Consider the following 13086-nt stretch of genomic DNA (forward strand, 5'->3'; position numbering starts at 1 on the left):
TCTTTCAGCTCTTATTTAATGAAATAAAGGAATGTCATCCTAGGGTTTATGACAGAGACAAAGACTCTGATTCCCTCTGCTCATATTCCTCACATAGTTGCACAGAAAGTTGTTTACTATTATCAGCATCTGTCTTTACAACAGTCTCCAAAATACCTTCCAAGTACAATCACAACCTCAACCCCATCTTACTATAGAGCTTAATTGTTACAAAGTGCTGTCAAATCCACATGATACAATTTAAGGTGAGGAAAGTAGAAAAACAAGTGCTTCTAATGATGAGAGAAGAGATGAGAGGTAGCAGGATTAAACAAAATGACGAACGTGTCTTTACAAGATTAAAAAAAATGACAAAACTGGTACCAGAACCACAGGTGAATCTCGAGTTCATCTGCCCCTCAAAACTGCCTTGACTTACATGATGAGGGGATTTAACAAAGAGCTAAGACTGAGAGCTCAGGTTCCCTGTGCTTAGTGATCTCTGTGTTCTGACTGTGGTCTATGTGCTTCTGCTTGCAATGCATACCTGAGCCCTGGCAATTGAAGAGAAAAGGGCTTGGAGGACACACTTACATCCAGAGCTCAGGTTTGATGGTAGCTCAGCTCCAAGAATGTTCCCTGTTTAGACAAGCTCAGAAGCTTCTCTTCAGGGGCCTTTCCCAAGTCTGAGAATTCCCTGAAGAGTTCTTATGGCTCTTTTCTGAGGATAGAGATCATGAGAGGCTGGGAAACTCCAATACTTGGATATTGTAATGAGGTCCAAAAATCAAGTGTTAAAATGGAAATCTATCATGTCTGTGATCTGTGGGCAAGGAATACTAAAAGATTTTTATTGTAACAGAAACTTTGGGAAAGCTTTGAGGTTGAAACCAGGGCCATTGTCTGCTTTGATTTTTTGTGGAATGCCCATAACAGCAGAGCAAGATAACAAATATTTTTTAACATGAGTTGTGTTTTCTCTTGTTTAGCGCATAGCCCAGATGAAATGAGAGAAAGTATCAAAAAGTAACATGTAACATGAAAGTAACATGCAAGAGACTTATAATATTTGTAAAACAGCAGATTAGTGGTTTAAGAAAACTTGTGCTTTATTTTATTGTCTAGTTTATAAAACACTAGATGATACTTTTAACTATTATGTTTACAAAATTTTTTTTTACAGTTAATGTTTTAAAACTTGTTTAAACCTTGAAATCAAAATTTATACAACCTATTTACATAAATGCCCTTTTATGACATTTTTACAACTTTCACTGACAAACTTAGACATGCTAAACTTTGGTTTATAACCTTCCTTAATAAGGGTGCAATTTTATAGCTTTTTAAATATTTCTTTCTTTACCCCTTTATGTCTTTCTTGTATCTTACTTTCTGGGCCTCTCTTTCTCTTTGCCTTCCTTCCCACTTTCTCGCTTTCTCTTTCTTTCACACACATTCTCTTTCTATCTTTTGACATACCTTAATCCTTTTTGTAACATTTTTCTGGCCGGAGCAGGATTTTGTCTTGGGCTGGTGGTCTTTTCCCCTGCTGGTACAGGTGTTTCACTTTTTTGCTGCAACGTTTTTGGCATGAGGCCTTGAACCATCTTGTTCCTGCTGTTGACGTTTAAGATATTAAGCAGGTTTTGCACTTATCAGTGAATTAGGAAATTCTTTTGTGTTGAGGAGCAAAGCTATATGGCTTCCTTCTAATTGCTCCTTACTAATTTGTGGGCTATCTGTAATTTCCCTTTAGAGATTACTGCTTTACTTAAATCAGATTTTAAAAGAGCCACATTTAAAGGTCTTACAAATACTTAAATTTTAGTAGGGAATTGCAATTTGGGATGTTACTTGTTTGCAATGAACACACAAAATTTCACTGTGGAATACCTGCGGAAAGCAGCATGTGGGTATGTGGACTGGGCCCCGTCCAGCGGCTGCTTGTTGTTTGTCTTTGCGCTGCTTGCTCCCCCTGCCTGGGCACTGTCTGCTGGCCTTGGGCTGACTTCAAGCCTGCTGCTGGAGCAGCAAGTTTCACTTTTGAAATGGCCTCTGACTCCTCTAGTGGAGGAATATCAGGTGGATCTGGCCACTCTTTGATAAAGTACAGAGGAGGGTCTGCAGACGCCTTCTTTTCCTCATTTATTTTTTCTTTTTTCTTAGCTGAGTTATCTTTAATTTTCTCATCTCTTTTGCTCAGCTATTTCTTTATAAAGCAATGAAAGACAAAGCAACAGAAGAAAGGAGTAAGAAAGCACAGATAGATGGAAAACAACTTATAGGGAACTTGAACTTTTCCTGTTTTTAAGAGGTGCTTTACTAAATGTGAATAAGTAGCACATCTGCTTTTTCCCTAGTCTGAGCAATTGCTTTCATAAGAGAAGTATTATTTTCACCAATATATGTTATTTGTTGATTTTGGGAGCTAACCACAGTTGTGGCCAGACCAGAAATAGAAAGGAAATTGGACTGTTGAAAGGAAAGTTTGAGAGCCTTATAGCGAGGTCTACACAGGGCTTCCTGCACATCAAGTTGACCGGCGGAGTGCAGAGCAGGCTTCTGAGGAGGCTGATGCTCGGAAGGCAGAGATAGGACAGTCTGAGCCTAATTGGCAGGCTGAGCCCTACAGCAGGTCTTAGTCTCATTACTGGGCTGGTGCCCATAGCCAGGCAGAGAAGGTTCTGGCCGTGATGGTGGTTGCATGGGAGGCTCAACAGAGCTTTGCCAATTAAGAGTATGTAACTCACGCATAAGATCCACATAGTCATCAAGAGGTGGTGCTAAAGGTTTAGGAGTAGACAGAGAGACAAAAGGGCTGGGTCTGCTTCCATATCAGCAATGGCTTCCTCTATCTTGGCAGTGTTCTCAGGAGAAAGTACTTCAAGGACGTCTTCAACCTCCTCTAAAGAGAGGAAGGAGGAGTCCACCTCCAAGGACTCTTCTTGTGTCTGCACAGACTCAAGGACAGTTCTAACAGAAGACCAAATAGACCAGATTGTAATAGGAAAAACATGCCCTTCCTTTTGAGCTGCTTTAAGCTAGCTGCTGACCTTGTCCCAATCCTTAAGTTCTAAGGTTCCATCAGTGGGGAACCAGGGACAGAACTGATCTATCACCTCAAATAACCGAGAGTTTATCATAAGAAACATTAACCCCTCTTTTTTAAATAAGAATTTTAATAAAATTAAGATAGGCTGAATACTTTGTATTTGGTTGTCCCCTGGTTACCCTGAATTCCTCGGAGTTGCCCAAGCTTACCACAAGCTTATCAATTGCAGTCCTCAGGAATTTCTGGTCAATAAATCCTCCACTTCCACACTCAAGGTGTACCTTCACACCTCAAGGGAGAAGCCCACGTTGGAAAACACCCATGTTGGTGCACCAGATATAGAGTCCAGCCCTATAGGGTTCTGCAAACTCCTCCCTATTGGTGATGAGATGAGAAACTGTAGAAATAAAAGACACAGACACAGAGGTAGAGAAAAGAGAGTTTGGGTTCCGAGGTCCACTGCCAATTGTGTGGAGACCTGCAGTGGCCCGAATACCTGGAAACTCTGACTTTTATTGAATACAAAACAGTGGGCAGGGAAGGTAGGGTGAGGTAATGGTGGTCTGTGATAGGGTCAGGTAAATCATGTGTCTTGAAGATGGGGGGCCCAATGCTTTCAAGTAGCGGAGGTGAGGAGAAAACCTGATGTGTCATTGCTCTTTGCATATTTGTCAGAAATATCAAGGACACTAAGATTATGTTACTATTATTAATTCTTGAGAAAAAGAGAAACCAGATGCAGAAGCAGGGTGTGAAAGTAGACACGGAACGTGACCACTGAAGCACAGCATCACATAGAGACAGTTAAGCCCCTGAATGTCTGTGGGCTTCCCCGACAGCTGTCAGGCCCTGCCAGAAGAGCTTGGAGAAGCGGAGTTTTCTCCTCACTTGCCCAAGGAAGGAGATGTCTCCCTCACTTTGGACATCTCCTTCCCTAGCTGGCTAAACAGCAGATGCTTTCACAGTGCTGGCGCTGCTGCACAGCAGAGGCGCCCTCCAGCAGCCCTTATGTGGGTGTGACAGTGGGCTTAGCGCATCTTGTTTTAGGATCACTTTGTTCACAATGTCACCTCAGTTACATGCTTCATAACCTGATTGATAGTCATTAGTAAAATTAAAGGTTATATTGAGTATATATCTTTATGATTATAAGTGAATAACTAAAGATTATATATAATTATATAAAGGAATGACTATGTGGCTACGTTTCTAATTCTTTTCTAAATCAATATTTATATGGGAACAGGCTGAGGCTTCAGACCCTTGCCACAGCACTTATGGGGTTTTCCTCCTACACTCAATGTCAAAAGTCTGTGAATTTTCTTCAGAACACTGCATATAAAGGTGCTTATACACAGCTTCCTTGATCCCTGAGAGAAATGAATGTGGGAGCTGAACAAGAATGCAAAGTAACCATATTTTAAGTCGTATTTGATGATCAACTGAAATAGCAGTTATTATGAACAACTCCTGGTTGGAGGTATTCCATCTTGAACAACTTCTGGACGGTCTCCATTGGTGCTCAGTGACGCACAGGCACAGACACACAGGTGGAGGCCTACAATGATTCATAATTTGCAGTTTGTGAAAATGAGTATTAAACTAAATAGTCATTCTGGTCTGTGTTGGATAAAGGCAGCTCCAAATTATCTATCACTTCCCCCATCAAGAGATGGAATTTATTTCTCTTCCTTTGTTTGAGTCTGAGCTTGTTCCATTCATGTATAACTAATAGATGCAGTGGAAATTACCTTTTATTTGCTGCAGCTATAAGCTTTAACAAGATGAGATGTTTCTATCCTGTTTCCTGGCATACTCTCTATTGTTCCTAAAAACAGTTTTTCTTGGAAACCAGCTAACATGCTCATAAAAGCCTAAGCTACATGGAGAAGCACATGTCGGAGCTTAGTCAAACTCAACACTGACAGCAAGCATCAGTCGCAAGCTTTGGGAATGAACCGTATTCAAAATGTATCCTCCATCCCAGTGAAGGTGTCCAGTTGGTACTTTGTGAAGAATAGACAAGATATCTCTGCTGAGCTCTGCACAAATTACAGAGCTAGGACCAAATATATAATTGTTGTTTTGGGTCACTTAGTTTTGGAGTGGTTTGCTATCCAGCTATTTTTGAATATGGTTCCTGGTCAAGAAACCTAATTTTCTTAGCAGTTGAATGAAGTCCCCAAAGTCATTTTCTCAATTACTCTGACCTTTGGCTTTAAGAAATAAACTTCTTCTCTATCAAAATAAACATCATTTTCACTAGTTCCTCTCAAGATATTTATCAAGTATATTTATTCATGGCATTGTAAAAATAAAAGTTCATTGCCTTGTTTACAATCTAAGACAAACATTGGCATTGAAGCATGTGTTGGACACAGAGAAAACAAAGACATGAATGAGTCACCCAAAAACCTTATTTCTCTATGATGTTAAAAAGGTCTCTGTGGAATATTTAAATGTATTGAGAAAATATAAAATTTGGAGAAATTATTATAAATTGAGGATTAAAGATGACAATGTGTGTGTACTTGTGTATGTGTGATTTTTGTGACTCTGCACACATTATCTCAGTGTTTGCTAAGTGTTCATTCATTAATTTATTCACAGTTATTTGTGTTCATACTGTGGGCTACTCAGTGTGCCTGCAACTAGTATGAAGCAGTAAATAAGGCAGACAATCACTAGTCTCCTGGGATTCACATTCTAACATCAAATAATTATTTAAGGCCCTGCAAACACATGTTATATATGCAAAAACAACATTTGGGACTCTAGGATGGCAAGGCAATTTACATGATATGTAAAATGATTAATAAAGACAGAAAGATTGATATTTAAGGGAGTTCAAAAGTCTATTTTGGCTGGAAATGGTCAGGAAAGACTTCATAGTGAAAATGCAGTCTTACTTAGATAAAAGATTGGGGAAAATAGTAAGATCTTCACTAATTACTTTTAAATTATAAAAAAAGATACTCTTTAGAGAATGGGTATGATTATCTAATTCTAAGAACTGGGAGTAAAGTATATATGCAGAAAAGGCTTAAAAAGCAATAGGCAGAGCTAAGAATGTTCCCATGAGAAGATGAATGTATTTTTTTTTTGTAACATGGGCCACTAAAATAAACAATGGAGATATGGTCGTTTAGAGTTCTTTCAAAAATGACCTTTGTAATAATGTAATTGAATAGTATGACTCCAGAAATATAGCTTTTGTAGTATGAATTTATATCCATCCAAAAATGTAGTTGATATACATATTTTAAAATTATTAAGTCTGTGCAAGATGTTTATGAATTTGATCAAATATTGCATTTTCAATAAAAATTGAAGAAATAATTCAGCTCTTCTCTTAATAGGAAATAAAGAAAAGTAGGAGAATACTTTTTAAGACAAGTTTTATATAGGTACTTTTCTCATATTATTTTAGTGCCTATTTTTAAAAGCAGGAGGCAGATGCTTCCAGTCTTCCTTTAAGGCTTAAAATATTGGATGTACAATCTTAGAATCAGAGACCTGAAGTAACTTTCACAAACTCACAGGAACATAAGGGCACTTAGGATACTGAGTGTCAAAAGTCATTCATTCTATAAGCTCTATCTGACTATAAAATACAAGACCCCTCTAGTATATTGTACTTTCTCCCTCTGAAACAGTCAATATCTATTTAGTTACCACTTATATATTCATTCCCTTTCTCATTCCCTTGATCAACTTCTTTTTGGACCAAGCTTCCCCACAATCTTTTCTCGGATTTGATGGGTCTTCACACAGTACACGATGGGATTCATCAGGGGTGGCACCAGCAGGAAAATATCAGCCATGAGGATGTGGATTATAGGGGGCACATCCCTGGCAAACCGGTGGAGCATCGCAGCACTCAGCATGGGCACATAGAAGATAAGCACAGCACAGATGTGAGAGATGCACGTGTTGAGGGCCTTGAACTGCTCTCTAGGGGTAGCAATTCCCAGTACAGTTTTTAAAATCATAACGTAGGAGAAGATAATAAACACCAAGTCCAGCATAGTAGAAAGTGCTGCACAGAGTCCATAGACAACATTGACTGTGTTATCAGAACATGCCAGCTTCATGACATCCTGGTGGAGACAATAGGAGTGGGAGAGCAGGTTTTGATGACAGTATTTCAGCCATTGCAAGAGGAAGGGCAGTGGAATGATTAAAAGAATATTCTTAGAAGTCAGAAAAACCCCTGTTTTGATGACTCTGGAACTAGTTAAGATAGTGCTGTATCTCAAAGGGTTGCAGATTGCCACGTACCGGTCAAATGCCATTACAGACAGTACAGAGGCTTCACTGACTGTGAATAGATGGATAAAAAATTCCTGGGCAAAGCATGCAGCTGCATGAATTTCATGGACATCAAATAGAAATAGTCCCAAAGTGGTGGGTAAGGAAGAGAGAGACAGCCCTATGTCAGAGATGGAGAGCATGGAAAGGAAATAGTACATAGGTTCATGGAGGCTTTGCTCTGTCTTGATTAATAAAAGGATGGTAAAATTACCCATCAAAGAAAGAAGGTACACGGATGAGAAAGGAATGGACATCCAGATGTGACTCTTCTCCAGTCCGGGGATCCCAAGAAGGAGGAATCTAAGGACTTCCATTTCTGTGTCGTTAAGAGGAGGCATGACAAATAGGAAAACCTTTACTAGGTGCTTCTCTCAGTGACATTGGAAATGTCTTAAATAAAGTTATGGCAGAAAATATTCATTTCTGTTACATTATAGATACTAAGAGTAGATACTTCTTAATGTCAAACATCTATTTTCCTACTGTCGGTTCAGACTGAAAAAAAAAAAAAAAAAGAAAGCCAAACATAAAAGCACATGGGAAGAATACAAGTTGCTTCCTCATCCAGGACTTTGTTGGAACTTGTTAAATTAGCAAACAACTTAGGCTTTGCACATTGAACAATTCTAGACAATCCATTGACTACATGAAAATACTCATGTCTCAATCTCATAAAACCAGTTATCTTATTTCAATTTTATAGAAACTTCTTGAGCAAGGAAAGCAAAATTCTGAAGGGAACAGCACAATTTACTGTGAATTAGGAGGGAAATACATAAATTATTTTAAACCTATTTGAAATAATGGCAGAACTGGAAGTTCCTAATTATATGATCTTAGGGTAAAAAAAAAAAAAAACCTTTAGAAAATGTGGTCTTACCCTCCTTCCTATAGAGAAGATAATCTAAATCATGCTGAATGGGTAGTCATCTGCCAACACATCCTAACTTCTTCCCAGTATTCCTATATTAAGTAACATCTACAGCCTTCTCCTTCATGGTCGAATGCTCAGATTCGTTTTCATCTTTGAATTGAGTTGGTATATGTTTTTAAAACTTTTTTAATCTTATTTTCTCTTCAGGTATGTAATCTAGTCCCATTTACACAAAACAGCTTCCTTATTTTCCTGATTATTATTTGATGTCTATCTTTTCCCTCAACTAGAATATAAGGGTAGAGAATTACCTTACACTTTTCACTATTGCATTTCTAGCACCAAACAGTAAGCGAAATTAGTTGTAGCTTCATAATTATTTACTGAATGGAGTATCATTTATCAAAGTTAAAGATGGTAATAATTTTCCCCATTCTTCAGGCTAAACTACACTTATTTCATCAAATAAAATGTGTCTGATTTTTACCTCTTGGTTTGTCTCATTTTAGATTCCTCATTCAGTGCTCCTCAGACAGCAAAATGTGTTATTCCTTAGTAATATCTCAGAACACAGTTCTTTGGCTGTTTTCCCGAGAGGGTGGCTATCTTTTCCTAAGTTGTTTTCTGTATGGTTGGTATTTCCCATTTTCATAATCATCTAGGAATTATTAACTATTTAAACATAAAATCTCCCTCATTTTTAATTACCCATCAATGTTGGATTCAGACTTTTCTAAAAACATTGACAGTATGGGAGAGCTTTGGCTCCAAGGAAGGTACAATTTCTTAGTGCTTATGGATGGAGTCTATTGGCTTCTTTGTTGAGAGACTTTTCCCTTCTTCACAACCTCTCAATGTGCCCAAAGTTTTATCCCAAGGCTTGTTTCCTTGGGTATCTATAGCTTACTAAACATAAATGTTTGGAACTTAAGAGAAAGACCAAATCCCACATCATGACATAATATACATTACTTATGTAGTTACAGTTTACACATCCTCTGAATCTTCTTATCTAAGCCACATAACTTGCTTTCTTTACTGTACTAGGTATAACTAAAATAATCTTATGTCAGTAGAATGTGGCCATTTGTGTTCTGGCATTTGTCTCACCATTTCTTAAATATTGCATTATTTTTTAGAGGTGATCACTATTGAAATATAATTCAAATGTGTAGGACAAACACCCACAAATTTAATTATTGTATGATATATTATTATATTTTAACTTGTAGATAGTAACATGCCATTTTGATTAATGATTTATATAGGTTTTCTCACTTAGGTTATTATTTTATACATTAAAAAAATCTTAGAGAGGTTCAAGGACTTAAAGGAAGATCATGTTATGATAGAGATAACACATTCTCCTCACACATATACAGACTGGGCATGGCTGGATGGATACTCCTAATACTTCCACAGACACCCACTCCCACTGTGTACACTCTGTCTTGCCTTGAAAATGCTGCCATGTTCTTAATCTCCATGAAATCTATTTTCCTCTTGTTAATTTGACTCTTAATCCACCCATTCAGAGTCCAAACAGAAGATGTAATGCAAATTATGTCAGATATTTTGAAAAAGTAGAATTTTATCTTACGATTTTAAAATCAATGTGATACTTCTCTATAAAATCAATGGTAAGAAAGTGATCAGAAGTAGGAAAAAGTCCTTTAAGCTCCTCTTTTATGCTTGTAGGCACTGTTTTATGAAGCCCTAAGAGCCCCTTGGGATGCCTAAGCCTGAGACTGTTTGAAGAATAACACACTTTATGGAAAATCTTCTAAAAGTTGACTCAAGGGACATAAATGTAGGGCCAAACTTATAATGCAGGCTCAGGCAGAGAAAACTGCATGCGATCAGAAACTGGGGGTCAGAGAGGGGAGCATCACACAAGGGGTCTGTTGGGGGTGCTAGGGGAGGGACAGAGGTGGGTAGAGAGGTTGGGGAGGGATAACATGGGGAGAAATGCCAGGTATAGGTGAGAGGGGAAATTTTTCTGGCTTATTTATTTACTTCAAAAACATTAAGAAATGGGCAAACTCATGGGTACACACACATGACACACAAATATACTGTATGTTTTTAAATGTGACATGTATGGGCTATTCAAATTCTCAAGCAAGAATAATGCATTCAATTAAGTGGATTGGGTTGATTGCATACAATTAATTGAATATACTAAAGAATATTTTCTCATGGCATTGATCATTTTTTCATAAGTATGTAGTAAAGTGACTAGAACAAAGTAGGCATTTAACAAATGACTTTGGAATATACTGATGCCAAATAACTAAATATGCATGCCTTCAATGAGCACTCTAAAAGACACTTAAAATGAGAATCTCTGCACAGTTTCTAGGACCAGTAACTTATCAAACAACCTCAGATAATACAAAAAGAAATTGTAGAAAAGCATCTTGAAGTAAAAATTGAGAACCTTTGGAAAAAATTAATTTGTGAGAAATGGTCATACAGAAATAAAAAGTGTTTGAGAGAGTGGCAGAAAGATAGCATAAGAAACAGAACAAGAATAATGCAAAGAAATGATTTTCTAATTTTCTTTCCGAATGTCTGCAAAAAATTAAAACATTTATTTCTGAGTCTCTTGCCATTGCCAGATTAAAAATTTATAGTAGCCCCATATTTCTGAAAATTCATAATTCACAACGACTAGGGACAACTTTTACATGAAAATATAATACTGGATTTTATGCATTTTAGGATGCACGTGTTTTATATTTTAACATTTCTGAAAAAGAAATGCAACTTATAGTCAATAGCATCTGTGATTTGATGCAATATGGCACTAGCCTCTATAGTTCAGAGTTGGATAGAAGTCTAGAAGGCAGTAGGCTTCCAACTTATGTGAGGTCTTAAGTGATCATACTTGTGGGAAACAAACTAAAGAAATGGCCCTGGTAAAGCTAATATGTTTAGGTTATACAGACAAGCAGTCATCTACTTTGAAAATTATGCTAGTGTCCTCATGTAACTCCTATATTGTAAAGGCATATTCTTTCCACCTAATTCACATATTCTCTACGTGGACTAAATGATGCTCCCTTTCATCCCTTTTAATTTTATAGTGTTCCATCTCTTATAATGTTTTCCCCAAACCTCTCACAAATGACCAATGTCCAATAGAAACAAAACACAACACAACAGAACAATAACAAGACTTACTAGAATCTTCTTTAAAAAAGTGTTCAAACTTGCCTTTTGATAAGGTTTACATTCTTCATATTACTCTTTATACACTTTCATTCATGATGAATAAAAATGTCTTTTAACATCTCTCAAATGAAATCTTTCAATTTTCTCTAAGTTTCTCACTGGTTTCCTTTCTGAGGAATTTCTCTGTTACCAGATTGATCCTAGGTTCTGTGTAGTTGAGCGCAAGGTAATTTGTGTAACCATGGGGCTTAATAATTTATTATTTGATAATTACATTTAGGCTAGGATTTTTTATCCTTGGCACCACTGACATTTTGGGCTGGTTAATTTATTTTGGTAGGGGCTATGCTGCACATTAAAGAATGGTTAGTAGCATCTCCGGTCTGTAACCAGTGGAAGTCAGTAACACACACACGCCCCCAGGTTGCAACAGCCAAAAATGTCCCCAGATATTGCCAAACATCTCTCTGAGGTAACATTGCTGCCAGTTGAGAAACACTGTTTAAGGAACCTCACAGTTGAGCTTTAAATCCTTCAAAAACTAAGTTCTTTATTTCAGAAACGTGAAATCATTACATTGACCATAAATCATCACCTCCTCATTGGCATTTATGTATCTTTAATTTATTCTTTATTCATTTTATTGAGACTGTGAAACGCCCCCCCAAAACACACATTATCTTAGAGACTCTTGCATGTGATATCTATGTACAATATCCTGAAACAATAAGATGCCTATTAGAGCCACCTAATTGCTACTCACCTTGTTAGCAGAAGTGAAGTCTTCATATTGGCCTGCCTATCCTCACACTGGGAGAATATGAGCTTCTGTTTATTTCAATTAATAAGACATGTAAACTATTGCTTTGTTGTACCACAACCCCAACCCCGTGTCTGTATTTGTAAGGTTTTGGAAAAGGCAGATGGATATAGTTAGGCACCTCAAACAAAGAAACAGTTCTTGCTCTGATCTGTTGATAGGATTTCCTATACTAGGAAAAGTTTGTGAAAAGATATGTACTTCTGAATTTAAAAACTAAAATATACTCAGGATAATACTATCCTGGAGTATCAGAGATGAGGTTTGAATCCCAGCTTTTGACTTCCTCTCTGTGTGACTTTGATTAAATCAAACCTGCAGAGCCTCAATCTTTTCAACTAAAAGAATAGAAAAAACATTTAATAAAAAGCTGGGACACTGTGAAAAACAGACATTTAAAATGCCTGAAAATACTGGCAGCATATTATGCATATATTAGGGGTTTAAAAGCAATGCTGTATCTATTAAAATTTTCCATTAATTGTGAGGTACTATCAGTTGTGGACTGATTATTACTTTTATGCATTTGACACTCCTGGAAGGTGTTTCTTGATTTACCTGAGGATGCAAATGTAGGAGACTTGAGCTGATGTGGTTGATGGAAATGACTTGATTCAATCAGTGGGTAAAATGAAAAGGCTAAGGTGATTTTCACAATATGCAAGATTTTGAGGTCATATTAAAAAGGCAGTTTGGACTGTTTTTCAGCCACAAATCCAAGGCAATAAATTCCTCTAACACCATATCTTTTTTTCCCCCGTTTTAAAAATCCTTAGCATCAGTGATATGCCTATATTTGAAATTCACTTTTTGTCCAATTTGCCAGTGTGTGTCTTTTGATTGGGGCATATACCCATTTACATTTAAGGT

General features: G+C 37.2%; 1 protein-coding gene across 1 annotated transcript; it reads right to left on the reverse strand.

Moving 5' to 3' along the window:
- Positions 1 to 6470: 6470 nt before the first annotated feature.
- Positions 6471 to 7714, reverse strand: LOC100409891 (olfactory receptor 51A7-like). The gene has a single exon (XM_003734184.6). It carries the CDS (start codon positions 7681 to 7683, stop codon positions 6742 to 6744), a length of 942 nt encoding a protein of 313 aa, XP_003734232.4. The 5' UTR covers positions 7684 to 7714; the 3' UTR covers positions 6471 to 6741.
- Between the last annotated feature and the right edge of the window lie 5372 nt (positions 7715 to 13086).

This window comes from Callithrix jacchus, chromosome 10 (assembly GCF_049354715.1).
Source record: "Callithrix jacchus isolate 240 chromosome 10, calJac240_pri, whole genome shotgun sequence".
NCBI lineage: Eukaryota > Metazoa > Chordata > Mammalia > Primates > Cebidae > Callithrix > Callithrix jacchus.

Bases quoted from the DNA above. Each gene is read 5' to 3' on its own strand.
- LOC100409891 (XM_003734184.6), bottom strand. From the start codon at position 7,683: ATGCCTCCTCTTAACGACACAGAAATGGAAGTCCTTAGATTCCTCCTT.